Source organism: Pipistrellus hanaki, assembly GCF_964339955.1.
Source record: "Pipistrellus hanaki genome assembly, chromosome: 16".
NCBI classification, from domain to species: domain Eukaryota; kingdom Metazoa; phylum Chordata; class Mammalia; order Chiroptera; family Vespertilionidae; genus Pipistrellus; species Pipistrellus hanaki.
Genome location: NC_140518.1, coordinates 893,254 through 918,002, shown reverse-complemented (window position 1 = coordinate 918,002; position 24,749 = coordinate 893,254). Strand labels below are relative to the sequence as shown.

The following is a 24,749-nucleotide window of genomic DNA, read 5'->3' as shown; positions in this document are numbered from 1 at the left end:
CGGCCCTGTGCTCCCGCCCTGGGTGCCCATCTCTGCCCGGACCCCCGCCCACACCTGCAGCAACAGCCCTGTGTTCCCTTGCAGCCCCGAGGTGGAAGTGGCCCGGTTCTGAGCCGCCGTCTCGAGTTAGTAAGTGACTCACGCTGGTCAGCCTGCGTCCCCGGGGCCTGCAGGCCCTCCGGCCTCTGCCCGGCGGCGGGCGGGGCCGTGGGGTGCCAGCACGCTCGCTCAGGGCTCCAGGCCTTCGCTTCCCTGCGGCTGCTCCGGGCTCAGGGACTTCCTCTGTCGGGGCTCCTCTGCCCTGGGCACCCCCACTGCCGGGCGGGCGGGCGGGCGGGCTGCCCTCTGTCCGGTTTCTCCTGCCTCTGCTGGTGCTTCGGCCACAATCGGGGTCTCCCTGGTGATCAGATGGGGCTTCTCTGGCTGAGGGTTCCCTCAGGGCCCTGTGGGCGTGGGTCTGGGACTGCCCGGGACCCCCAGGCTGGTGAGTATTGCAGCCCCTTGGAGGCCGGTGGGGACCGGGGCAGAGCTCCCAGGAGCCGCCGTCTGCCCCCTGGGGACCTGGGTGCAGAGCTGTGGCTGCCAACTCAGCCCCATGGCCTGGCCCCACCCCCACCCTGAGACACTGAGGGGGGCCTGTGGGCACATCCTGGTCCTTTATCGAGGATGGAGGTCAGCTGGCCACGGGCGTCCTGGCACTGCCATCCCCTGGGCAGCCAGACCCGGCAGAGCTGGGCTTCCTCTCTGCTGCCACCTGTGGGTTGGCGAGCTGCAGCGATTTCTGGAACGTTCTGGAGCCAGTGCTCCTGGAGTTTGGGAAGCGGTGGGAATGCCTCTGGCGGCCCCACGGCCGCCCTGGGCCTCCACCTCCTCTCCGGCCTCAGTGGTGCCGTGTCCGGCCTCAGAATGGCCCGCCTGTCCACCAAGCTGTGCTGCCTGGTCCCTCCAAGCCGGCGGGCCGAGCATCCTTGCCTCTGGGGGCCCAGAAGGCTGGGGACCCCGCCTCTGGGTGCAGGGAGACCCGGGCCCAGTGGACTCTTGGTGAAGTGGGTGCACCTGGCACAGGCCCCCAGCAGTCACCCGGCTCCTGAGTCACTTGTGGTCGGCTGAGGAGCCTCCCAGCTCGGCCGAGGTCCGGGCGGGAAGATTCCAGAAGGCCCAGGTCCTGCCGCTCTGAGAGCCACCTGGGCTTGGAGACGGGACCGTCGGGAGGAAGTGGAGGCCTGTGCCCAGTCCCCGTGGCCCTGCTCCCCCCGAGGAGAAGCCGCCTCGGTCAGGACTGGCTGTCCTCAGAACGGCCCTGCCGTTCCCCGTGGACTTAGAGCACGACTGGTGCCAGGGTGTCCGGTTCGGAGACTGGAATTGGGGTTGGCGGGGCAGGTGCCGTGGTGTGGGCCCTAAGGGCTGCCCGGGGCACTGGGCCCCTGCGCTCTGAGCCCGCCCTGCATCGCCCTCTGACCCGAGGCCGCTCTGTGCCCGGAGCGGGACCCTTCCCGCAGAGAAGGCGCCGGCCGCGCCGGCAGTTCAGGTTGCCCGCGGCGGCTCGGCCAAGGGCCGATGTGCCATGGAGCCCCCCGGGGTCAGCCGGGCGGTCCCCTGTGCAGGCCTGTGTGCAGGCCGCCGTCCGCCCCCGTGTTGGCGCTGCCCGGGCATGACCAGCCCTCAGGCCGTCCTGTCATCTCGGTGCCGACCTCGGCGGTTCCCCGGCCACAGGCTCCCTCCCCGGGGTAGCTCACGAGCAGGTTCTTTCCCAGAAGGAAGAACCTTCCAGAAAGTGACAGGTGCTGGGGGCTGTGCCCTCCCTCTGTGCTGGGAGTGGGGTGTCGTCCGCCTGGGGTCTTTGTGACGCCACCTGCAGTACGAACAGGCATGAGGGCCCCGGCCACAGTATTTGGGGAGCCAGGGGTCAGAGGTCAGAGGCCAGAAGCCCTCATGGTGGGGCCTCGGGGAAGGGGTCAGGGGAGAGCTGTGTGCACCCACACCCTCCTGGCCGCTGCCCACAGCTCTGGTCCCACGGCAGCCGCCCGCCCTCCTCTGCTCGGCCCAGACCTGCCCCAATTCCAGGCCCCGGGGACCCTCTAGCGGGGCGGGGGGGGGGGGCAGCCGGGCAGGGGCCACCAGTGCCTGCGCCCAGGGGCGGACACCTCGGAGCCAGCACGTGGCCCCTCCCGTGCCAGCGCCACCGGACTCCCGGGTGCAGGGCAGGCGGAGAGGCCGAGTGAGGAGCCGAGGCCCCATGTGGGGAGGCGCCTCGCGGGCACGGCCCCCGACCGAAGCCTCAGGCGCGAGGGGAGGCGGGCCTCCCTCAGCGCGGCCGAGGGTAGTGCGTAGACAACCAGTGCCCGGGAAGCGCGGGCGGTGCCCCTCCCCTGGCCCGGCATCCAGGACCGCGCCACGCCCACGCCCACGCCCACGGGCACGCCGCCCCGGAGCAGAGGCCCCTCCGCCCAGGTAACGGCCGCGGAGCCGCGTGCTTCGGAGTGTGGTCCTGTCCGTCCACCGTGTCCATCGTCTGTCTCCGCTGCCTGCGTCTGGCTCCCGGCGCCGAGCACAGGCGTCCCGAGGACCGGGCGGGCATGGCCCGCTCCTCCGTTCCATCTCAGCCTGTCTGGCCAGCCCATCTGTCCGTCCGTCCGTCCGTCCGTCCGCTGTGGCCTCGGCATGCGGGGGGGGTGCCGGGGGCGGGCCTGCCGCCTGCTGCGAGGCGGTTCTCGGGGAGCCGGGTGCCTGCGCCTCCTGTCCGTCCGCTCAGCTTGGCGTCGCAGGCCACGCGGGCCGGGATGCATGGCCGGGCGTGGGGGCTGCTGGGCTGTGTGTGTCCGCAGGTGAGTCCTCGGACAGGGGCCGGGCCGCGGGGCCTTGTGCGCACCTCCCAGACTGGAGGGGCGGCCCTGGGGACTGCAGGGCCTGGGTCCCGGCCCCAGGGCAGGAGTGGAGGGCAAAGTGGCTCCCCAACCCGCCCTGCCCTGGCTCTGAGCCCCCGAGTCCCCCTCTTACAGGTGGGCAGACTGAGGCCCCGGGGCCCAGTCCTGCCGTTTGTCCCAGGTGCCCCGACTCACAGCACCCCCACACTAACACCGCCCTCTCCTCCACAGGAACCCCCTTATCAGTGTCCAGCTGAAGCCGACAGCGACCAACGACAGGTCTGCCCCCCTCCTCAGCTGACACCTCAGCACGGCCACGGGCCCGCCCCGCCCTCCTGGGAGCCCGGGTTCCGACGCCCCTGGCCACCTCCAGAGAGACCTCCTCACGCCTCCCCTGGACCCGCTGCGCCTGGGACCGGGCGCGGACCGGGCTGAGGGACTGGTGAGCCGGGCCTGCCGGCAGGCCGTGGGCCCAGAGCCCAGAGCGAGGGAAGGACAGCCTGCCCGCAGTGGCTGCGGGAGCCCAGCCCCCGCCTGCTCCTAGGCGTCCGATCAATAAACACTGCTCCACCTGTGCCCGCTGTGATCCGTCTCCTGGCCGGCAGGGCACCTGGGCGGGAGGCTTGGGGCGGGGCCTGGGCTCCGGAGTGGGGGGCTTTCCTTCTCTGGTGGGGACCAACCTTCCTGCAGGCCCTCGGCTGGGGCTTTGCTCCCCGTCCCCGAGGGCGGGGCGGGGCGGGGGGGGGGGGGGAGAGGAGGGTAGGCGCTGTGGCCTGGGTCTCTGAGCTGGATGCCATTGGGGGTTCCTGCACAGGACCCCTGTCCAGCTACTTCCGTATTTCAGCCTAAGTACCAGTCTTTAGAAACTTTATTAGAATTTGTGCTGAGTACAGCATGGTGGCGGGGCTGTGACTGCGCCTGTCCTTGTCCTCCTCAACCCTCCCTCCCTCCCGGCAGAGCCGCTCCACCCAGGCCTGAGGCAGGAGCCCAGCACCTGAGCCCAGGCCAGGAGCTGGGGGCGGGGCCAGGCCAGGGGGCAGGGCAGGGGCCTGAACAGGAGCAGAGGGCGGGGCCTGGGGCGGGGCCTGGGCAGGAGCAGAGGGCGGGGCCTGGGCAGGGGTCGGGCCAGGAGGCGGGGCCAGGCTCGGGGGCGGGGCTGGGATAGGAGCAGGGGGCCGGGCCAGGGGCAGAGGGCAGGGGCCGGGCCAGGAGGCGGGGCCAGGCCCGGGGGCGGGGGCAGGAGCGGGCTGGAGAGGGGGGGGCTCGCCACTGTCCTTGTGCTGAGGGGCGGCTCCCCTGACCCGGTGGGAAGGGCTCCTGGGGGGGGTCTGTGGCCCTTCCTCATCCCCGCTAGGCAGGGCCCGATGGGGGGCAGGGCAAGAGGGCAGAGGGACGGTCCTGACAGAGATGCCCTCCCGCCCGAGGCTTGATCTGCAAACCCAAAGAAGCACACGGAGCCCGAAGGCTTTCCTTGGCTCGATTTCTCGAAAAAACAAACAGGGAACAGGAGAGTCACTGCACCAGCACCCTCCGCCTCCAACCAGTAAAAACAGAAACCGAAACGGCCCCACCCACACTCCCACCCACACAACCTGTCTCTTTGGCAACAACACCTGCAGTCCTCCGCGGCTCCCTGGCGGAACAGCAGGTACAAAGGCAGCCCCTGCCGCCGCCCTCCCGGTGCACCCGGTCCCCTCCGCCGGCAGGGCAGGGCCCTCCCCGCTGCGCCGGCCCCCTCCGCCGGCAGGGCCCCGGCCCTGGGGCACCCCACCGTCTCTGGCAGCTGGGCGGGGCGGGCCGTGCCCTCAGAGGGTGCTGCGCACAGGGCCAGTGGAGGCACCTCTGGAGCTGGGCCCAGGCAGGGGTGGGGCCTGAAGTTCCCCATCTTTCAAGCTGAGCCCTGGGCTCCAGCGGGGGGACCCCCGAGCGCTGTCGGCCCAGACCCTGCTGGGAGGGAGAGCCAGGGGTCCAGCCGAGTCGGTGAAGGGGAATCACAGCCACAGACCGTGAGGGCGGCGGCCGAGCCGGCTCCTCTGCACTGAGCACGCCCAGAGGCCGGCAGAGGGGGCCGAGGGACAGGGAGGCTGTCCCAGCGGCAGTGCCGCTGCCTCGCCTGGCGTGCGGCCCAGCACCCTGCCTCGCCCTTCAGGGGTCAGTGGGCAGCGCGTCGGGCCGGGGCTGTGGGGCTTCCCTGGGGCAGCACTGGCTGGCACACACGGCCGCCTGCTGCCAGGGCGCTGCGGGCGCGGAGGTGCTGGAAGCTGCTGCCGACCATCGCCGGGCCCCGGTGGTCCCGGCCCCGCTCGGCGTCCGTCCCGCCGGGCCGGAGCGGGACCAGCAGGGCTCATGCTTCCTCACAGCTGAGCCCGGCACCTCCTGCAGGGCCTGGTGAACGGGGACCGAGATCAGAGAGGAGCTGAGGACCCCCCGCCCGTCCCCTCCTGGCCTGGGGCCACTGCCCAGCCCCCTCACTGCCTGCCCGTCTAATGGGCGCCACACCCATTTCTCCACTGGCCCACCAGCACCAGCACCTGGTGGGCGAGGCTGCCCCAGGTTTGGGGGACTAAGGGCAGCAGAGGGCAGGACAGGGCACTCAGTGTCCAGCCTGTCCCTTCGGAAAAGCGAGAAGACAGCGAGGCCTGAGGACCAGGCAGCGTTCAGGCTCAGGCCAGAGGACAGGGAGGCGAGGCCTGCCAAGGGGCCAAGACAGACACACCGCGACCCGGCCCTCGGAGCCTCAGTTTCCCGCCTGAACACTGAGCTGGCACCCACAGGTGCCCCTCCTGATCGCCATTTCACTGTCCCAGCCCCGCCGGCCCCGCGGCAGCCTCACCTCCCACGGAGCCGGCGTCCGAGTCCGTGATGTGCGTGATGGAGAAGCGGGAGGCGGGCGCGGGCGTGGGCGAGACCGTGGGTGAGACGGTGAAGCGCGAGAAGGGGCCGGGCGCCGCCGGCTTGGCGGGTGCGGCGGGGACGGCCGGGGCGGGCTCCCTGACCGGCCTCAGCAGGAAGCCGCCATCCCAGGGGAACGCCCCGCCTGCAAACGCCGTGGTCACTGACGTCACTGCCAGTGACATCACAGACCTTGCCCCGCCCTGACACCCCATCCACCCGTGACGTAGCAGGACCCCGGCCCCGCCCCTCAGACCACGCCCACTACACTACGCCATCCCATAGGCCCGCCCTCAGACCACGCCCACTACACAAGGCCCCTCCCCTCACCCCCTGCGCCTGCAGGCCCCGCCCAGCTCACCCTCCGGGCCAGTCAAGTGGATGGGGGAGCCTTCGGGGGGCCGCAGCCGGCTGGGGGCGCTGGGACTACCCGGCAGGAAGGCAGCGGGCAACTCCTTGGCTCCGGGGAAGGGCTCCCCGAGCTCCCGGGTGGGGCTTTCCTGCGGGGTCAGGGCAGCGGGTGATGTGGGCCGCCACTCCCTCTGCTTCCCACCCACCGCGGCCCGGCCCCCACCCCCGCGCAGCCCCGGCCCCCCCTCCTGCAGAGCCCGGGCCCCCCACCTCCTGCAGAGCCCCGGCCCCCCCTCCTGCAGAGCCCGGGCCCCCCTCCTGCAGAGCCCCGGCCCCCCCTCCTGCAGAGCCCCGGCCCCCCCCTCCTGCAGAGCCCCGGCCCCCCCCCTCCTGCAGAGCCCCGGCCCCCCCCTCCTGCAGAGCCCCGGGCCCCCCCCCTCCTGCAGAGCCCCGGGCCCCCCCTCCTACAGAGCCCCGGCCCCCCCTCCTGCAGAGCCAGGGCCCCCCACCCCCGCGCAGACCCGGCCCCCCCTCCTGCAGAGCCCCTGCCCCCCTCCTGCAGAGCCCCGCCCCCTCCTGCAGAGCCCCGCCCCTCCTGTAGAGCCCCGCCCCCCTCCTGCAGAGCCCCGGCCCGGCCCCCACCCCCACGCAGCCCCCCACCTGGTCGAAGAGGTGGACGGTGACGGCGTCGAAGAAGGACACGGCCTTCTTCTTGGGCTCCAGGTCCCGGCGGAAGGCGGCGGGCAGCAGGCCGGGCATCTTGAGCAGGCTGCGCAGGCGGCGCGCGCTCTGGCTCTCGCCCACCACCACGGGCACGGGCGCCTCGTCCTCGCTCTCGTCACTCGGCTCCTGGACGCTGCAGCCGCCGAGCTCGTCCGACCCGTCGCTGTCCTCGCTGTCCTCGTCCTCCTCCTCCGGCCGGCCCTCCGCCCCGGCCGGGCAGAGCGGGGCTCCGGGGGCGCCCGGGGCCCCTGTCCTTCCCGGCAGGGCGGGCGGCGGGCCGCGGGCCGCGGGGGGCTCGGGGCGGGGGCCCTCGGAGCCCCGCGGGACCGGGGTCAGCAGGAAGACCTTGGGACGCCCAGGACCGGGCCCTGGCGGCGCCTGGGCTGGACCTTGGGGCCGGGGCACCTCCTGCCTGGGGCCAGGGGAGGGGTCCCCCCGAAGTGGCAGCGGGGACCCCGCTCTGGGGCCAGGACTCTGCGCCTCCCCGGGCACCCAGGGCTCCGACGCCTGTGCTGGCCGCGGCCCCGGGCTCTGGGCATGCCCCAGGCCCGGCTCCGGCCCCTTCTCCGGCCCCGCTGGGGGCTCGGGCTCCGTGTCCAGGTCCGAGAAGTAGGCGGAGTCGCGGTAGGGGGTCTTCTCGCTGAGGGAGGCCGGCAGCGCGGTGTCCGGCCCGGGGCCCTCACCCTCCGGGACCCCCGGCTCGTGGGCCTCCCTGGGCACGAACTCGGGGGACTCGTAGTTCTCAGTGTTGTAGCCGCTGTCCAGGGCCCGGGGCTGCCCCCCGGCGCCGCCCTCGGCCGGCGGGCTGCAGGCCTCGCAGCCGCCGCCGCCGGCCGAGCACGGGGTGTCCGGCGGGTCCGGCGAGTGGGGCGTGCCCTCCTGCCTCTGCAGGGAGCGGGGGGCCGGCGCCGAGCCCAGCCCCTCGGCCGGAGGGCCGGCGCTGGACACGCCGGTGAACACGCCGGACATGGCCTCGGTGGTGTCCCCGTCCTCGCTGCCCGGCGCCTCCCGCTCCAGGGAGCCGCTGCCTCCGTCCCCCGTGGGGGCCGGCTCCGGGGCCGCGGCCTGGCCGCCAGCGGGCGCGGGGGAGGCGGGTGGGGCCGTGGGGGCGCTGGCCTCCTCCGCGGGAAGCAGGGCTCCCTCCAGGGACGGGGTCGAGGCAGATGGAAGGGGCATTTGGGGTGCCGCAGGGCCCTGGGCCTCCTCTGCGAGCCTGGGCTCTGTTGGGGGGCTGGGGCCCCCCCTCTCTGCTGCCTCTGTCCAGGGGGGTGTGGCCAGGCCCTCGGCAGGACACGAACGGGGGAGGTCCCGGCCCAGGCAGGCCCCCTCTGGCCCCGGGAGAGGCGCTCTGGGGGTCTCGGAGGCCAGGGGGTGGCCCAGCGCAGGGACGGCCTGGAGGGCACGCTCCCCGCCCGGACAGCCGTCCACGCGGCTGCCGTCCGTGCGGCCCCCCGGGCAGCCCGGGACCCGGGGCGCGGGGGCCCGCCTGCTGCTGGGCAGCCAGGGTCCTGCCATCCCAGAGGTGCAGGCGCCCAGGGGGTCCCCAAAGACAGCACCCTCCGCCGTGGCCTCCACCGGCATCGGGCCCCCGGGCGAGGGCGAGGGGCAGGGCGGGCCGCGCGTGGGGCTCGGGCCTGGGTGGGGGTCAGGGCGGCCCCGCGGGCCGGCGGCGGGAAGCGTCTGGCCCAGCGGCGGCTCCGTAGCCGGCGAGGCGGCCGCACCGTCGGAATCCTCGCGCTCTGGGCCCGGGGAGCGCGGGGCGCAGCCGGCGCAGTCGGGGTCGTGGCCGGCGGCGGGCGCGGGCCCCTCCAGGCGAATGAAGTACTCGCTGCCCACGGAGGGGCTGTGCGCGCTCAGAACCGGCACCACGCCCGGCGGCGCGCCCCCTGGCGGCGAGAAGGCGGCGGCGCGGGGCTCCTGCAGGAGGCCGGGCCGGGCCGGGCTCAGCGCGCCCCCTGGCGGCGAGAAGGCGGCGGCGCCGCGGCCCGCCTCCCACGTGCACTCGAAGTTGAGGCCGCCGCGGGTCTCGGTCACGGTGAGCACGTCCTCGCCCTCGGCGTGGAAGCCGTCGCCCGAGAACCGCTCCAGCAGCGGGAAGGACGAGGCCGAGGTCAGCTCGCCGCCCAGCGCCAGGCCCCCCGCGCCCGGCCCGCCCCCGCGGGGCCGCAGGGAGCGCCAGCGCCGCTCGAACTCCTCCTCCTCGGCCTCGGCGGCGCCGCGGGCGCTCAGGCAGCACAGCAGCAGGTGCACCTCCTCGGCCGTGGGCCGCTGCTCGGGCTGCAGCCAGCAGAACTGCATCACCTCGTACCTGCGGGGGGGGGGGGGGCGGCGCTCAGCCCTGCCCTGCCCCCCGGCCCCCCGCAGTGACCCCCTGCCCTCGGGGTCAGGTCCGGGGTCCCCTCCTCACACTGGGGGCAGGTAAAGGACACCCCCCCCTCCGTTTCAGTGGAACCAGCAATGGGCAGGGACCCTCCTGCGGGCGGCTGTGCTTTGGGTAGACGGGGAGGGCCCGGGGGAGGCCGAGGTCCCTGCGGCCAGAGGGCAGCTGGGGGAGCTGGAAGCCCAGGGGCAGGGGCTGCACCCCGAGTGCCCGGCCTCCCGCCGGGGACCCTCCCCGGCCGCAGTGCTCACCAGCGGTCGGACAGCGCCAGCGGCAGCCGGGGCTTGGGCAGCTTGAGCTGCTGCTCGCGGACGGCGAAGGCCAGCACCTCGCGGTCCGAGTGCTGCGGGTAGGGCTGCGCGCCCAGCTCCAGCAGCTCCCACAGGGTCACGCCCAGGGACCTGCGGGGACGGCCGTCAGCCCGTCCTCCGGGGCGCCGGGCCCTCCGGGGGCTCTCCCCCAGCGAGCCGCAGGGCCCAGGGCCAGGCCCACGCCCGGGCCAGCTTCCCCTGAACGAGCCCAATCCATCGTGTGTTTGTTTGTTCATTCAGTCATTCATTCATTCATTCTCTTTCCACGCCCAAGACCAGACACTGCCCGCCGGTAGCTGCCCTGGCAGAGCTCGGCCTGCCGGCCACGGCAGAGGCTGGAGGGGGGACGGCCGGCCACGGCTGGGGGAGGGGCGTCTTGGGACACCTGGTCAGCACGGGGCGGGGCGGGACCCTGGGAGGAGGCCACGGGGTTCCCCCTGGGGCAGCGGCTTCGCCAGCTCCGGGGGACGGGCTGCCCCGAGGCTGAGGGACAAAGCAGATTTGGCAACAGAGAAGCCACGGCCTTGGCCACCGTCCGGGACAGCGGTGTGCACTCCGGGCTGCAGCGCCGTGGCCTCCCCTGGGCCGCGGGGGCAGTGCTCACCGCAGGCCTCCGAGCGGCCGGCCCGCTCCGGCACAGGGACCACACGGGGGGGGGGGGGGGGTGCTCGGTGTCCTCCCCAGACACCGGCGCCGGCAGAGCAGCCGAGTCTGACGGGGGGCGGGGACTCACCACACGTTGCTGGCCTTGGTCTGGTCCACCACCAGCAGGTTGCCGTGCACCTCGTCCACCAGCTCCGGGGCGATCCAGCGCAGCGGCACCCACAGCTGGTCCGCCGTCACAAAGTAGTCCTCCTGCTGAGGCAGCACCCCCTGCAGGCGCCGGCCCCCAGCCCCCAGCCCCGGGCCCCACCCCGAGGCTCCCCACAGCCCCCGGGCCCCCCACAATCCCCGGGCCCCACCCCGAGGCCTCCCCCAGCCCCCAGGCCCCCCACAGTCCCCAGGCCCCACCCCGAGGCCTCCCCCAGCCCCCAGGCCCCCCCTGCGGCCCCCCCAGCCCCTAGGCCCCCCATATGGCCCCCCAGCCCCCGGGCGCCACCCGCGGCTCACTCGGTATTTGCTGTGGGACAGGCCGTAGTCTCCGATCTTCACCGTCAGATCGGCGGTGAGCAGGCAGTTCCTCAGGGCCAGGTCACTGGGGGGGAGGGCGGGGTCAGCGGCCGGGCCCAGGGGGGCTTCCAGGCCCCCTAGGGGCTGCGGCCGGATCTGCTCCGTGTCGGGCAGGGAGGGTGTCCAATAGGCAGCGCCGTCCCTGCCCAGAGCCCGCCCTCCCAGCACCGGGCACTCCGGTCCACAGGGACCCGGCCACGAGCGCTGCCACGGGGACGAGGACCACGCGGCCCCGGAGACAGCAGGCCGGGCCCAGTGTCACTCCCCTTACCTCCTCCTGCACCCCCACTTCTTCGGGGTCACCAGCCTGCTGGCCCTGCCATCCCTCGTCTCTTGGGGGCCAGCCAGCCGGGACTCTGTGGTCTGTCCTCCCGCCCACCAGCCGTGGCCGTGGCCTCAGCTCGTCGCTGGGGAGGCTGAGTCCTGGGTGTCCCGGGGCCCAGCTCTGCCCACACAGCTGGGGCGGGACGGGGTAGGGGGCAGGGGGCCTGCCCCCGGCAACGGGGTCCCCAGCCCAGCAGCCGCCTGGGCTGCCGCGCCCCCTGCCTGCCTGCCTGCCAGCCTGCCAGCGGGGTGGGGGTCTGGGCGCAGGGCCACGTCCAGGGCCACGTCCGGGGCATGAGGGCGTGGGCACGGCAGGCGGGGCTGGCAGCTGCCCTCTTCAACAAAATCACTGATGCTGGAGTTGGGAGTCAGCACTCAGCACCAGGATCTTGTTGGGGAGGACCGCCCGTCTCGTCCGGCCGCGTCATCGCCACGTCTCCAGGCCGTGCCCTGGCTGGGCACCCGCCCGTCTGTGCCCTCGGGCCTGAGCCTCCCTCCCCGGCCTGAGGGCGACAGGAGGGGGCAGGGGGCACCGCCGCCTCTGGGGCAGAGGACAGCACTTCAGCCGCCCGCTGGGCAGGGGTCTGCCCCACCCGGTGCTTTCTGTTCAATAAAAGGACTGCCCAGAGGTCCACGGACACCGCACGGACGCTGCCCTCCCATGGGCCCCACGAGCTCCGGGGAGCGGCCCCGCCCCGTCCCCGCCCTCCCCCGTGCCCCGCCCCTCCCCGGGCCCCCTCCCCGGGCCCCCCCCGGGCCCCCCCGTGCCCCCCCTCACCTGTGCACGTAGCTGCCGCGGTGCAGGTGCCGCAGGCCGCAGGCCACCTCGCAGGCCAGGCGCTGCAGGGTCAGCGGGTCGGGCGCCAGGGGCTCCGCCGCCCGGCAGCTCCGCAGGTAGCCCTTGAGGTCGCCCTGCGGGAGGGGCCGTCACCGCGGGGAGTGAGCCCGTGCACCCCCCCGCACCCCTCCGCCCGTGCACCCCCCCAGCCCGTGCACCCCCCCCCCCGCTCGTGCACCCCTCCTCCCCCCGCATCCCAGGGGCCTGAGGCCACGCTGAGCTCAGACACTGGAGCCGCTGGTGAGTGGCGGGATGTGGCCCCGTGCCGGGGTGACTGACCTCTGGCACCAGCTGGAGCCTCGCTGCCCCGGGGCAGGGGGGGCAGGCGGGGGGCAGGGGGCAGGCAGGGGCAGGGGGGCAGGCGGGGGGCAGGGGGCAGGCGGGGGCAGGGGGGCGCTCACCATGGGGCAGAACTCCATCACCAGCAGGTAGGGCGTCACCTCGGTGCACTGGGCCAGGCACTGGAGCAGGTTGCTGTGCTGCAGGGCCCTGTGGAGCCACAGGCTGACCCGGTCCCACGGGGCAGCGGGCGGGGATGGGGACGGGAGGGGGAGGAGGAGGACAGGGCAGGGAGGGGAGGAGGGGCAGAGCACAGAGCTTGCCTTGCGTGACAGGGTCCCGGCGCCCAGCGCAGCCCCCGCCTCCAGCCCCCGGCCCGGCCCGGCCTCACCCACCGGTAGGGCTGCGCCTCCTCCAGGAAGTGCATCTGCTCGTGCACGCTGGCGCTGGCCTCCAGCTCCTTCACCACCACCTGGGCGCTGCTCCGCCCCGAGTGCACCTCCCCCAGCAGCACCTGCGGCGGAGTCACCTGCGGCCGCCGCCCGCTGTGCACGGGGCACCCCCGCCCGCCTGTGCACGGGGCACCCCCGGCCGCTGTGCGCGGGGCACCCCCGGCCGCTGTGCACGGGGCACCCCCACCCGCTGTGCACGGGGCACCCCCGCCCGCCCGCCTGTGCACGGGGCACCCCCGCCCGCTGTGCACGGGGCACCCCCACCCGCTGTGCACGGGGCACCCCCACCCGCTGTGCGCGGGGCACCCCCGGCCGCCCGCCCGCTGTGCACGGGGCACCCTGCCCGCCCGCCTGCAATGCGGACCCTCCCCACCCGCCGCCTCACCTTCCCGAACCAGCCGCGGCCGATCTCCTCCAGGTACAGCAGGCTGTGCCGGCCCAGGGCCGCGGACTGGAGCAGCTGCACTGTAACCGGGCGAGGCTCAGGGACCCAGTTCGGCCGCAGCCGCCCCCCTCGCCTCGCCTCCCGGGGGCCCCTGGGGCTGCCGTCGGGATCGGGGCCGCGCCGGGGAGCCGGGGGGCCGCACCGGGGAGCGGGGGCCCGCAGGGGGCACTGGGTGCCCTCTGGGCGGCCCTGCAGGCGGTGCCCAGCCTCGGGCGCTCAGGGGCACGGCGGTGCCTGGGGCGGCCGGGCCGGCCAGGCCCACAGGGAGGACAGAGCCGGTGCCCTGGCCCCTGCCGCGGGCTGGCATCCCAGCGCAGGCTCCCAAAGGCCCTTTGTTGGGCGGCTTGGCAGGGGCGGCGGGGACACAGGGCCCATTCTCCGCGGGCCAGCTGGTGAGGCGGGGGGCGGGGGGCGGGCCGGGCCGTGGGGGCCGGGGATTCCCCGAATTCTGCTCCCACGCCGACGCCCCGAGGGCCCGGCATGCTGACCTCCATGGCTCTGAGTCCTGGCTCCACCCGCACCGCTGCGGCCCTCTGCCCGGCCTCCCCAGGAGGAGCGCGCCCGGCCCAGGAGGCGCTGGTTCCGGAGAGGCCCGGGGGTGCCGGGCACCGGGCCGTTTGGGCCGTGGGTTCCTGGTCGCTGATGCGGGGGGAGGGGAGTTGGCAGCCTCTCCGGGACCTGCCCTCCCCGCGGCCGGAGCCACCAGGCCAGGCGCCTGAGCAGTAACCCCGCGCCCGCGCCGCGTCTCCAGCGGGTGAAGGGCGTCCGGCCACTCGGGGACCCACAGGCCCGCGGCCCCGAGGGGCCCGGAGGGAGGGGGCCCGGGAGCTCCCGGGCAGGGCCCCAGCCGTGGCATCGCTATGGCGACGGCAGGAAACACTGGGCCTCAAAGCTTCTCAGAGTCAGGCACAGTCACGGGGTGACAGGCCGAGGCCGGGCGTGGCCCCGGGGACCCTGGCTCCCCAGCCGCCCAGGCGCAGGCTCGGGGACCGCCGTCATCCGGGGCTGGGCCGACCGCGGGTGTGTGAGGTGGCCCTTTGCTCGGACGCCCCGGCCCTGCCCGCCTGGGGCTGTAGAGATGCCGGCAGGAGGCTGGGGTGCAGGGACCCTCTGGGCCGCCCTGGGGCTGGCAACTCCTCTGCTCCAGGGTCAGACCAGGCCTCGGCGAAGGCGGGCTCCAGGGGCAGCGTCCGGGGAGGACCCCGTGGGGCCCCGCCCCGCGCCCCAGCGAAAGGCCATCGCGGCCCCGGAGGAGCGCCCACATGGCCGCTGGCCGGGGTCTGGGGGCCGCTGGCCCTGGACGCTCCCCCTCCCCCTCCCCCTGCCCCCTGTCCAGCCCAGGCCCCGCCCAGCACAGCAGCCCCGGGGGCCGTTCCCCGCCCGCTCTCCTCCCCAGGACCGCGGCTCCTGAGCCCCAGGCCTCCTCCCAGCACCGCCCGCCCCCTCTCCTCGCGCTCACCTGACCGGCCCGGCTGCCGGGCCATGGGCAGCGAGACCTCGGTCAGCGGCAGCACGTACACATCGGGTCGGTCCTGGGCCGGGGAGCCCTGTGCCGAGCGGCCGGCCGCCAGCTCCTCGCCCTCGGCATTCTCAAACTCCTGGGGCGGGGGGGGGGGGGGGGGGCGGGCAGGCTCTGAAAGCCTCTTCCCGCCGAGCCCGCGGGCACCCCTCACCCTCTCCTGCTCCTGGGCGCAGACCCACAGCCCCCGCCCCGCACCAGCTGCCCGGGAGGCTGGTGTCTCTGTGCCGGTCCAGGGGGCCTTGAGCCCCGTCACCCACGCTGCCCCCGAACGCCCGCCCTGCCTCCAGACAGGAGCCTCCTGCCTTCGGGGGCAGGGACCCCGCCAGCTCCCCCGGCCCCCGGCCCGCGCCGCCTCCTACCCTGCCCGGCCGGCGGCCGCCGACCTTCAGCCGCTCCCGCCTCCCAGGAGCCGGGCGAGGGCAGCCCCACCTGCTTGGCTGGGGTTCGAAGGCGCCACCACACCTGTCTGTCTGGGGGACACACCCTCCCCCCCCCCCCCCCGGGCCGGGGCGCAGCCTGAAGGCAAAGTCTGCCTGAAGCCGCAGCCAGAGCGGCTTCGACAGCCCTGCTGCGGGGACGAGGTGGGGCGGTGGGTGTGGGTGTGGGTGTGGAGGGGGAGCCAGGCCGGGCTCCCCGCCCGCCCGCCCGCCCGCGGGTGCTGGGTGACCCCCCCAGCGGCGAGAGAAAGGCAGGAGCCTGCGTCCCCAAGGGCGTCCGGTCCGTGCCAGGGGCAGAGCTCTGAGGGCCCTGGGATCCCCGCCCGGGCCCAGCCCTTTACCTGCCGGGCCCCCCGCGGCCCCCGGATGGCGCCGGCCCAGCGTGAGCATCCTGCCCGGCCCCGGCCCAGCGCCCCGCGGGCCTCGGAGCGGGCAGCCCGCCCCCCGGAGCGCGGGCGCCGGAATGCCGGGCGCCATGTCCCGGGACGTGAGGGGGCACTGGAGGGGGTCACAGCGGGCCCTGTGCGGGCCGGTTCGCACAGCGAGCAAGGAGGGGTGACTTATACGGCGCCCTCCAGGCCCACCCCGGCCCGCCCCACCCCGGGCTCTTCCAGGAACCCCGCTGCCTGGCGGGCCGGGGCCGGGAGGGGAGGGCAAACTGCCCGCTGTGGGCGCGTGACAGCGAGTCCTTGTTCATTGTCCTCACGGGCAGCGCCCACAGCCCATGAGGTGACGGGGGGGGGGACACACGCTGTTCCTCTAGAATGCCGGGGGTGGGCACTGGCATGGAGACCCACGGGGGCCCCCCCAGGACCTCCCGGGCCCGGAATCTGACCCTCGGCCGGGGCGGGGCCGGGGCGGCGGCTGCTGGGTCAGCGGGAACCGGCCCACAGGCCGCTGGCTGGGTCCCCGCTCCCAGCTCAGAGCTGCTGCGGGTGGAGGGCGCTGTGACAGCCATGGGCTTGCGAGCTGGGGGACTGCACCCCAAGGGGCGCCCTCGGCCACCGCTCTTAGGAGGCTCAGCCCAGGGGCTGCTGGGAACTGGTCCTGCAGGGCCTGGGAGGGGCGGTCACGCTGGCCCTGACATGGCCCTGACAACCGCTGCCTCCCTTTCCTGAGCCCAGTGCCGGGGACCCTGCTCCCGCCGCCCTGGGGCAGACGCCCCCTTCTAGCCAGCCGGGAGCCCCGGACCCCAGGCCCCCTCCCCGCCAGCCGGGAGCCCCGGACCCCAGGCCCCCTCCCAGCCAGCCCGGAGCCCCGGACCCCAGGCCCCCTCCCAGCCAGCCTGGAGCCCCGGGCCCCAGGCCCCCTCCCCGCCAGCCGGGAGCCCCCGGACCCCAGGCCCCCTCCCCGCCAGCCCAGGAGCCCCGGACCCGCCCAGAGGGCCCGTGCACAGCCCGAGGCCTGGCCTGCGCGGGGGCAGCCTGAGGCGGATCTGGGAGGGGCCCGGAGGGAGGGGGTCCTGAGGGCTGGCCCAGCGGCAGCCCCACGGGAGGCACCGAGCCACAGCCCGGACCCGGCCTCACCTTGAAGCCGATGCCGCCCTTCTTACAGCACAGGCAGGCCAGCATGAGGGCGACGACGGTGAGCAGCCCGGACAGGGCCACGGCCGCCACGGCCAGCGAGGACGGCCAGGAGAGCTCGCCGAGCGGGGCGCCGCCTGCAAGGGAGGGCGTCAGGCGGCTCTGCTGGCCCGGCCCACTGCCCCGGCCCCACTGCCCCGGCCCACTGCCCCGGCCCACTGCCCCGGCCCACTGCCCCGGCCCACTGCCCCGGCCCACTGCCCCGGCCCCACTGCCCACCGCCCCTCCAATACCCCCCACCGACCCCCACTGCCCCGGCCCACTGCCCCGGCCCACTGCCCCGGCCCACTGCCCCGGCCCACTGCCCCGGCCCCACTGCCCACCGCCCCTCCAATACCCCCCACCGACCCCCACTGCCCCGGCCCATTGCCCACCGGCCCACTGCCCCGGCCCACTGCCCCGGCCCCACTGCCCCGGCCCCACTGCCCCGGCCCCACTGCCCCGGCCCACTGCCCCGGCCCACTGCCCCGGCCCCACTGCCCCGGCCCATTGCCCACCGGCCCACTGCCCCGGCCCACTGCCCCGGCCCACTCCCCACCGCCCCTCCAATACCCCCTCCCCCCCGGCCCACTGCCCCAGCTCCACTCCCCACCAGCCCCTCCAGTACCCCCGGCCCCCACTGCCCCCAGCTCCCACTCCCCAGCTCCCAATACCCCCCTGGCCCCCACTGCCCCAGCTCCACTCCCCACCAGCCCCTCCAATACCCTCCCAGCCCCTCCAATACCCCCGGCCCCCACTGCCCCCTGCACCCACTTCCCAGCCCCTCCAATACCCCCCCGGCCCCTCCAATACCCCTGACCCCCACTTTCCCCCCTGCTCCCCACTACCCCAGCCCCTTACTTCATAGTACGGCCCCAGCACCCCACCCCTGCTCCAGCACCCAGACTGGACACACCAGGCAGCCACAAGGGCCCGAGCCTGCAGTCCCTCCGCCAGCCACTGGGGGCCACTCCGGCCTCACTGGGGCACACTTCCCCATTGAGGGGTTCGCAGACACCCCTCCACAAGGTCAGGGTCCGGGGGCTGTGGGGGACCCCTCACGTCTCTCTCAGACTCTGGACACCCCCCCCTTCGGAGCCTTCCCGGGGGATCATTGCCAAAGCTCTCGGGGTGTCACGGGAAAGGCTGAGATTGGGGGGGCGGGGCCTGGCCCCCTAACGGGCCACGGCAGTGCTGGCCACGTGCCGGCTCTGGGCACTGGGGCCAGGGCTGTGGGGCACCAGGCCTGTCTGGCTCTGAGGCGGGGGCCCGCTGTCCCCAGGTGGCGCCGTGTGGGCGGGCACTTCCTGGCACCCCGCAGACGGGGCCCCTCCCGCATCCCTGGTCCAGGGCAGCCCCCCGGGCTCGCTCTCACTGGGCGGGGAAACCGGGGGCCCGGGACAGCAGACAGGCCCCCACAGGCACGGCCCCCACTAGGGCTCCCGCTGAGCTGGGCTCCGGGGAACCCGGCCCTCTGCGGCGAGGGGACCCCCAGACAGAGGGCCAGCGCCTGTGCACCCCACCGCCGGCTCCCTCTGCCTGGGCCCCGCTCTGCCCACGACCGCCACCTCTCAGCTCCCAGCTGCCCCCAGGCCCCGGCAGACCAGCACGAGGAGCGAGGGCGACAGCGGGCAGTGACAGCGTAGCGGGAGGGCGCCCCCTCCTGCCCTGGGGCTGCGGCTCCGGAGGAAACACAAATAGGGTCCCTGTCCCCCCAAGCCGCTTCCGGGCTCCTCCTGGAAGCCCCCTGGTGGGGAGGGACCGGGCACCCCGTCCACGGCCACGCGCTGGGCGCAGCGCACGAGGTCGGGGAGCGGCAGGACGGCCGGCAAACCGGGGCTCCGCGGCCGGAGGGGGACCCCCCACGGCGGCAGGCCCAGAGGACACCCCACCGTCCGGCTCCACCTGGAGCCGAAGACCCAGCCCAGAGCAGGCGGTGCTGCCGGGGGAGGGCGGCGGGCAGCAGGGGGCGGGCGGCGGAGGCTTTGGGGGGAGGGCGGGTACTCAGCCCCTCCAGCCTCACCCCTGCGCCTCCGGTCCCCGGTCTCCGGGCCCGGCCACAGCCGCTGCCTGCAGAGCCGTGAGCCATCGCCGAGGGCGGGAGAGGGTGCGGACACGGCGGCCGGCGGGAAGCGCGGGGAGGGCCACCGGGCGCCACTCGAGGCGCACCAGCACCGGCAGGTGCACGGAGGCCGCAGCCAGGCGCGGGTGCCCCGGGGTTTTCTGGGGAGCCGAGCACCCGAACCAGGTCCCGGCTGGATGCCGTCAGGGCACAGGCCCGGTCACAGGCTCCAGCCCAGTGCAGGGTGAGCAGGAGGCAGCTGATCCATGCGTCTCTCTCATCACTGATGTTTCTCTCTCTCTCCCTCTCTCTTCCTCTCTGGAATCAATAATGATGTCTACACTAATAAAAGAGAAACATGCAAATGACCATCACTCCACTATGCTACCAGCCAATCAGAGTGTGCAAGCAAATTAACCTGAAAACCACGGCGGCAGCCCCACCCCCCGTCGCTCTGGGCCTGTGGGGGCTGGAGCAGCCCAGGCGAAGCCACCTGCCCACCACCCCCGCGGCTGAAGCTGGCCCTGGGCACCCATGGCTGACCAGAGGGAGGGAGGCCCGGGTCCGAGGTGCCTGTGGTCGGCTGGAGGAGGGAATCTGGGTCCCGGTTCGGGGCCAGGCAGAGGGGATCAGGATCAATCAAACCAACAGGCAGAAGCCGTTAAGGGCAATCAGGCAGGCAGGCGAGTGGTTAGGAGCCAGCAGTTGGATTCTCAGACGATGTCCGACTGCCATTATTCCCGAGGGGTCCCAGAGTGGAGAGGGTGCAGGCTGGGTGGAGGGACCAGGCCACGGTGTTTAAACAAATAAATAAGTGCTGTCACATCAGACCCTCATCGAGGCTCTCGAATTTCACAGGATGCCCTTCCTGCAGGTCAGGCAGCCCTTGGCCAGGCCCCGTCCACACCAGTTCGCCCCACACAGCCTGCCCACCGCCCCCAGGCCCAGTGCCCCCATGCAGGGCCCAGTGCCCCCCCATGCAGGGCCCAGTGCCCCCCCATGCAGGGCCCAGTGCCCCCCCCATGCAGGGCCCAGTGCCCCCCCATGCAGGGCCCAGTGGCCCCATGCAGGGCCCAGTGCCCCCCCCATGCAGGGCCCAGTCCCCCCCATGCAGGGCCCAGTGCCCCCATGCAGGGCCCAGTGCCCCCCCATGCAGGGCCCAGTCCCCCCCATGCAGGGCCCAATCCCCCCCATGCAGGGCTCAGGTGCCCCAAGGCTGAACTGCTCACAATGCCCCCACGGGGTCCGCACTGGCCCACCCAGTCTGCACCCAGCTGACCCCAGCTCTGCCCTCTGGGTGCCCCCTCCTAAGGCCCCTGGCCCAGGGCCGGCCACAGGCCCTGCCGGGAGGTACTCACACGACCACGCACTGTGCCGCCTCAGGGAGCACGGTGCCCGCCCAGCCGGCCGGGGGGTCCAGCCAGAGCAGCCGCACACGCAGGGCCCCACCCTGGCCCAGTCAGGGAGCCTGCGCCCCGCGCTGGGGCAGCACAGCCTGCGGGCTCGGGTCAGCACAGGCCTGGCCGGCCTCAGACTCCAGGCCCCGCCCCCCGTGCCCGGTGGCGCAAACAGGATCTCGTGCAGGAAGGAACTGTGCAACCCGCTGCCTGCGGAGCGAGTGCCCGGCGCCAGGAGAGCAAGGCCAGCGCCCGCCCCGACGCCCCAGCGAGCAAGCGGCAGGATTCTGGGGGCATGGGGGGCCGGGGGGGCCCACGCCCCCACGAGCCATCCACAGGGCAGGCCCAGCGCCCCGGGCCTGTGGGGCAGTTTCTTGGCAAAGGGTTGCCCGAGGGAGGAGCAGTCCCCAGCAGGGCCAGGGCGCCCCCTGCCGGCAGAGACAGGGGACGGCACGGGGCGCCTCCCAGCAGGGCCAGGTTCCGTGTCCCCCCCCTCGCCCTGGCTGTGTGCGAGCAGGCGCCTGGCAGGGCAGGAGCGGCCGAGGGCACATGACACACGCATGTGCTCAGACACCGGCCTCCCCCGGGCCTCCCAGGACAAGCCCACATCTGCAGGACGCCCCGGCCCAGGAGCCGGGCTCAGCAGCCCCAGTGCCCGCTGACCCACCCTCGGGCCCTGCCCTCAGCCCGTGGGGACGCCGAGGCCCACCCTCCCTGCTCAGAACCCGGCCAGACCCACACCCTGCCCAGGCTCCCCCACAGGTGAGGGGCCTGGGGGACCTGTGTGGGAGACGGCCCAGGGCCCCCACCACAGACCCCCCAAACCTACTCCCCCTGATGGGGTGCTGGGGGGACAAGGCAGGGGGCTCTAGGGGATGGGGTAGGGCACTGGGGGATGGGGGCCGCTAGGGGGGCAGGGGGGGCGCTGGGGGGAGGAGGCAGGGGGTGCAGGCTCAGTCCCAGGCCAGGGCTGGCCTCAGCTGCGGCAGCAAGGTGCCCGTCCGAGAGCCGGGAGGAGGGGACCTGGCCCTGCCCACGGAGCCCCAGTCCCGGGCCTGGGCCTGGGCCGCCTCTCGGGGACGCCTGCCTCCGGCCAAAGGGTCAGGCAGCGCCCGGGGAAGGAGATGGACCTCCGGCCACAGGCCCCTCCCGGCAGCAAACGCAGGCGGACGCTCCTCACCAAGTGCCCGCGCCCTGCGCCAGGGCCCACCCGGTGCCCGGTGCCCGGTGCCCGGCTGGGCCCGGAGGCGGGACGGGGCCCCAGCAGGACCGTTAAGGATTCACACTCGTTAAGAACCCGAGTTGGGCCCTAAGTTGTGTGGCTTAGTGGGTAGAGCATCGGCCTGAGGACTGAAAGGTCCCAGGATCGATTCCAGTCAAGGGCATGTACCTTGGTTGCAGGCACATCCCCAATAGGGGGTGTGCAGGAGGCAGCTGATTGATGTTTCTCTCTCACTGCTGTTTAACTCTCTATCCCTCCCCCTTCCTCTCTGTAAAAAAAATCGATTAAAAAAAAAAAAAATTCCCAGTTGGTGGGAGCAGAGTGCAGCCCTATGGGACCCTCCCCAGGGGGTCCCCACCTGCAGACCCCACGAGGCCGGTGGTGACCACAGAGCCAGGCCGCACATGGGTGAGGGCCCCCCGCAGTGGCTGACCGCAGAGAGGAGAGGCCCTGGCCTCCAGCCGATCCCTGCACATCCTGCTCCATCAGCCCCACCGCCCCGCTGTGCCCCGCGTGCCGGAGGCTGAGGTCCCGGGTGGGGAGGGGCTCGAGCCGGCACACGGTGCGGAGGGTGACCGCTTCCTGCAGGGCAGGGCCTGGGGCGGCACCTCCCGCCTGGAGCAGCCGGTCCCCTCAGGCCATCTGGCCGGGTGCTCAGCGCCCTCCACCCTTCCACTGGCCCCGGGCCCCGGCCCCCGGGCCCCGCCTGGGCCACAGCGGGGACACTGTTCCCAAGCCCGAGCCCGGGGAGTCCGAGGAGGCCACCCAGCCGAGCCCCCGCCCGGCCGCCAGCCCCCGTCCCCGCAGGGCAGTGCCGCCCAGGCCGTGCCGGGGGCGCCGAGCATCCCCGAGCCTGGCCCCGCGCCAGGAGGCCCGTCCCTGCGGCCGGCCTCGTCCGCTGAATTAGCGGGTGCCCCGGCACCATGACCTGCGGGAGGGTCTCCGGGCCCCGGGGCCCCGTCCGGGGCAGGGCTCACCCCCACCCAGGGGAGGGCTGGAGCTGGCGGGGACGGGCGCAGCCCTCACCCACCCGCTGCCCGCGGCTCCAGGCCAGGCATCCCCGGTAAACACACAGCCAGGGCCACCGGCCTGGCCGGGAGGAGGCCTGGCCCAGGTCCGGGCAGCTAGCTGACAGCACCCCGCCCCCCGCCGCCTCCCCCCTGCAGGGACCCGGCACCCGAGGCCCCTCTTCTGCGCCTCGGCCGGAGGGCTCTGTGCCACCGCTGTGCCCTCGGCGCCCACCTCCACACACAGTGGCCGGGCGGCGGGCAGAGCTCCAGGCCGGCTCCTGCCCTGGGCGGGACCCTCCGGCCACGACCGGGCCAGGAAGGGCTGGTGGCCTAGGCCCCGGGGGCACTCCCACACCCCCCTGGCCCGGCCCGGTCCTGGCACCCCCCCCCTCGGGGCACCTGGGCAAACGCAAGCCTCCTGCCCCAGTTCCCTGAGCCAGAACCAGAACCAGAACCAGAACCAGAACCAGAACTGGCCACAGAGACCAGGGAGGGGGCACCCCTGCCGCCCACCCACTGGGGGCCCAGCCCTGCCCAGGCCGCCCTCAGCCTGGGGTCCCTGGAGCCGGTCCTTCCCGGCGGCCGGCGGGGAGAGGGTTAATTCCCTGCAAAACAGGAGCATCGGCTGCAGAGGGGCTGCGGGAGGGGGAGCGGAGGGCCGGGCGGCGGCGGGGGCCGGCGGGGGCACTCACCGGGGTCGAAGTGCGAGCTGAAGGCGAAGCTGGGGTTGAAGAAGGAGGACGACATGGCCCGGCGCCGGCTCCGCTCAGAGCGCCCGCCGCCCCGGCCCGCCCCGCGCCATCGCCCGCGCCATCGCCGCCGCAGGTGCCGCCGCCGCCGAGCCCGGCTCCGGCTCCGGGTGCGGGAGAGGGAGCGGGAGCGGGATGCGGGGTGTGGGGTGCGGGGTGCGGGGTGTGGGGAGCGGGGTGCAGGTGTGGGGTGCGGGTGCGGGGGAGCCGCGGCCACAGCCGGCGCCTTGGTCCGGGCCGCGCGCCGGGCTGGGCTGGAGCGGCCGAAAACACGGCGGGAGCGCGCGGGCGGGGGGGGTGCGGGGGGGGGCCAGGCCGCGGAGGGGGCCCCCAGGCTGAGGGCCGGAGAGCGGGGAGGGGGCGTGCGGTCCGGTCAGAGATGCGGGGCCGCGGGGGGGGGGCGGAGGGGAGGATGGGCAGCTGGGGCGGAGCAGGCTGGGGTCACGGAGACGCCGAGGAGCGGGGGACACGGCGGAGGGCCCCCCCCCGGACGTGGGCACCGGCGGCCCCGCGGCCAGAACGTGGAGGCGCGCAGGGCGGAGGGCACGGCGGGGCAGGGGCGCGGGGCACGCAGGTCTGGAGGCGCGTGGGGCTCCGGGGAGGAGCAGCCCGGGACACCGGCTGGGGCAGGTCGCTCGCCCCCCCCCCCCCCCACCATCTGGCCTGGGGCGGGGCGGGGCGGGGCGGGGCGGGGCGGGGGTGCCTGAACCGAGGTCCCTCCCACCTGGGAGCTGGGGTGATACTGCCCCCTCTCCGTCCCTCCATTCATTCCCGGCCAGAGCAGCCGGCGCTTTGGCAGGCCGGCTGGCGGGGCGGGAGGGAGGCTGCCAGGCCTGCGGAGGACAGGGATCAAGGTCATTGGCGAGGCCCAGGGCCTGGCAGGATGGAGAGGCCGTCCGGCCCTGAGAGAGGCGCCCTTTCTCCCTCAGGCATGGGGGTCCTGCGGGGGTGCCCCCGGCCTGCGGAGGAGGGGCCAGGTCCCCTCGCAGGGACTGTGTGGCTGCCGCCAGAGGGGGCCCTGGCGGGGCGGGTGCTCGGACCCAGGCTGAAGCCCCCTCGGGCCAGGAGGAATTCGCCGGGCGGCACTGAGCGGCCTCAGGAAGGCCCAGCGGTGCAGGCCCGGGCCTCGCTGTCGGGGGGCAGAGGGACCTGCCGTCGGAGTGGCCACTGCCAGCTCACCCGGGACCCCCCGCGCTGGCCTCTGCTGACTCCGGAGAGTAAGAGGTCCCTGGCGATGTGTCCCTCCCCCTGAACAGGGGCGGGCAGACACCCCAGCGCCCTCCACAGGCCCCCCAGGGCCCAGCCCTACAGCGGGGGTCAGGGCGCCACACCGTCACCACAGCCCTGGGGTGCTCGCTGGAGCGGCACCCACAGGGGGTCACTGGGCCGAGACCCAGGAAAGCCCGAGGCAGGAGCAGGACGAGGCACCACCAACTCGGAGAGGACCCACACACGGGACACGCTCCGACATAGGAGTCCACCGTGTGAGGGTCTGGGCAACCCCACACGGAAAATAGATTGTCCCCCAGGGCTTCCGTGGGGGGAGGAATTAGAGGCTGTGGTTGTACAACCAGCTCTGAAAACAGCCGCCTGCCCGGCTGGGGTGCTCAGTGGTCAGCGCCATCCTGTGCACGAAGGCTGCCGATTGGGCTCCTGGTCAGGGCGTGTGTGGGAGGTGCGGACGGGTGTCTCGCTCTCACGTCGATGTTTCTCTCCCTCTCGTTCCCTCTAAGCGTTGTCTCGGACGAAGATGAATAAA

General features: G+C 74.5%; 2 protein-coding genes across 6 annotated transcripts in view; one reads left to right on the top strand and one right to left on the bottom strand.

The window, feature by feature from the left end:
* The window catches only part of BAIAP2 (BAR/IMD domain containing adaptor protein 2), a 32,781-nt gene extending 29,340 nt beyond the window's left edge, over positions 1-3,441 (top strand). The window contains exons 14-15 of one of the 4 annotated variants that reach the window (XM_084863109.1): positions 85-129; positions 3,096-3,441. In XM_084863109.1, coding sequence (XP_084719235.1) covers positions 85-112 — 28 coding nt within the window. In that variant the 3' untranslated portion in view covers positions 113-129; positions 3,096-3,441. Of the gene's footprint in view, positions 1-84; positions 259-3,095 lie in introns of those variants that run through there. The other 3 variants (XM_084863111.1, XM_084863106.1, XM_084863110.1) reach the window with 3 other exon arrangements.
* Positions 3,442-3,757: 316 nt separating this feature from the next.
* AATK (apoptosis associated tyrosine kinase) lies at positions 3,758-23,081 on the bottom strand. 2 transcript variants are annotated; one of them, XM_084861876.1, is made up of 14 exons: positions 22,934-23,081; positions 16,515-16,648; positions 14,489-14,627; positions 12,970-13,049; positions 12,528-12,646; positions 12,255-12,342; positions 11,794-11,927; positions 10,632-10,716; positions 10,255-10,379; positions 9,462-9,611; positions 6,768-9,138; positions 6,118-6,256; positions 5,698-5,901; positions 3,758-5,249 (listed from the first exon to the last, which is right to left on the bottom strand). In XM_084861876.1, exons 1-14 carry the CDS (start codon positions 22,986-22,988, stop codon positions 5,209-5,211), a joined length of 3,864 nt encoding a protein of 1,287 aa, XP_084718002.1. In that variant the 5' UTR covers positions 22,989-23,081; the 3' UTR covers positions 3,758-5,208. The 2 variants fall into 2 exon arrangements, with proteins under 2 accessions (XP_084718002.1, XP_084718003.1); XM_084861877.1 differs by having other exon boundaries at positions 10,255-10,376.
* Positions 23,082-24,749: the final 1,668 nt, after the last annotated feature.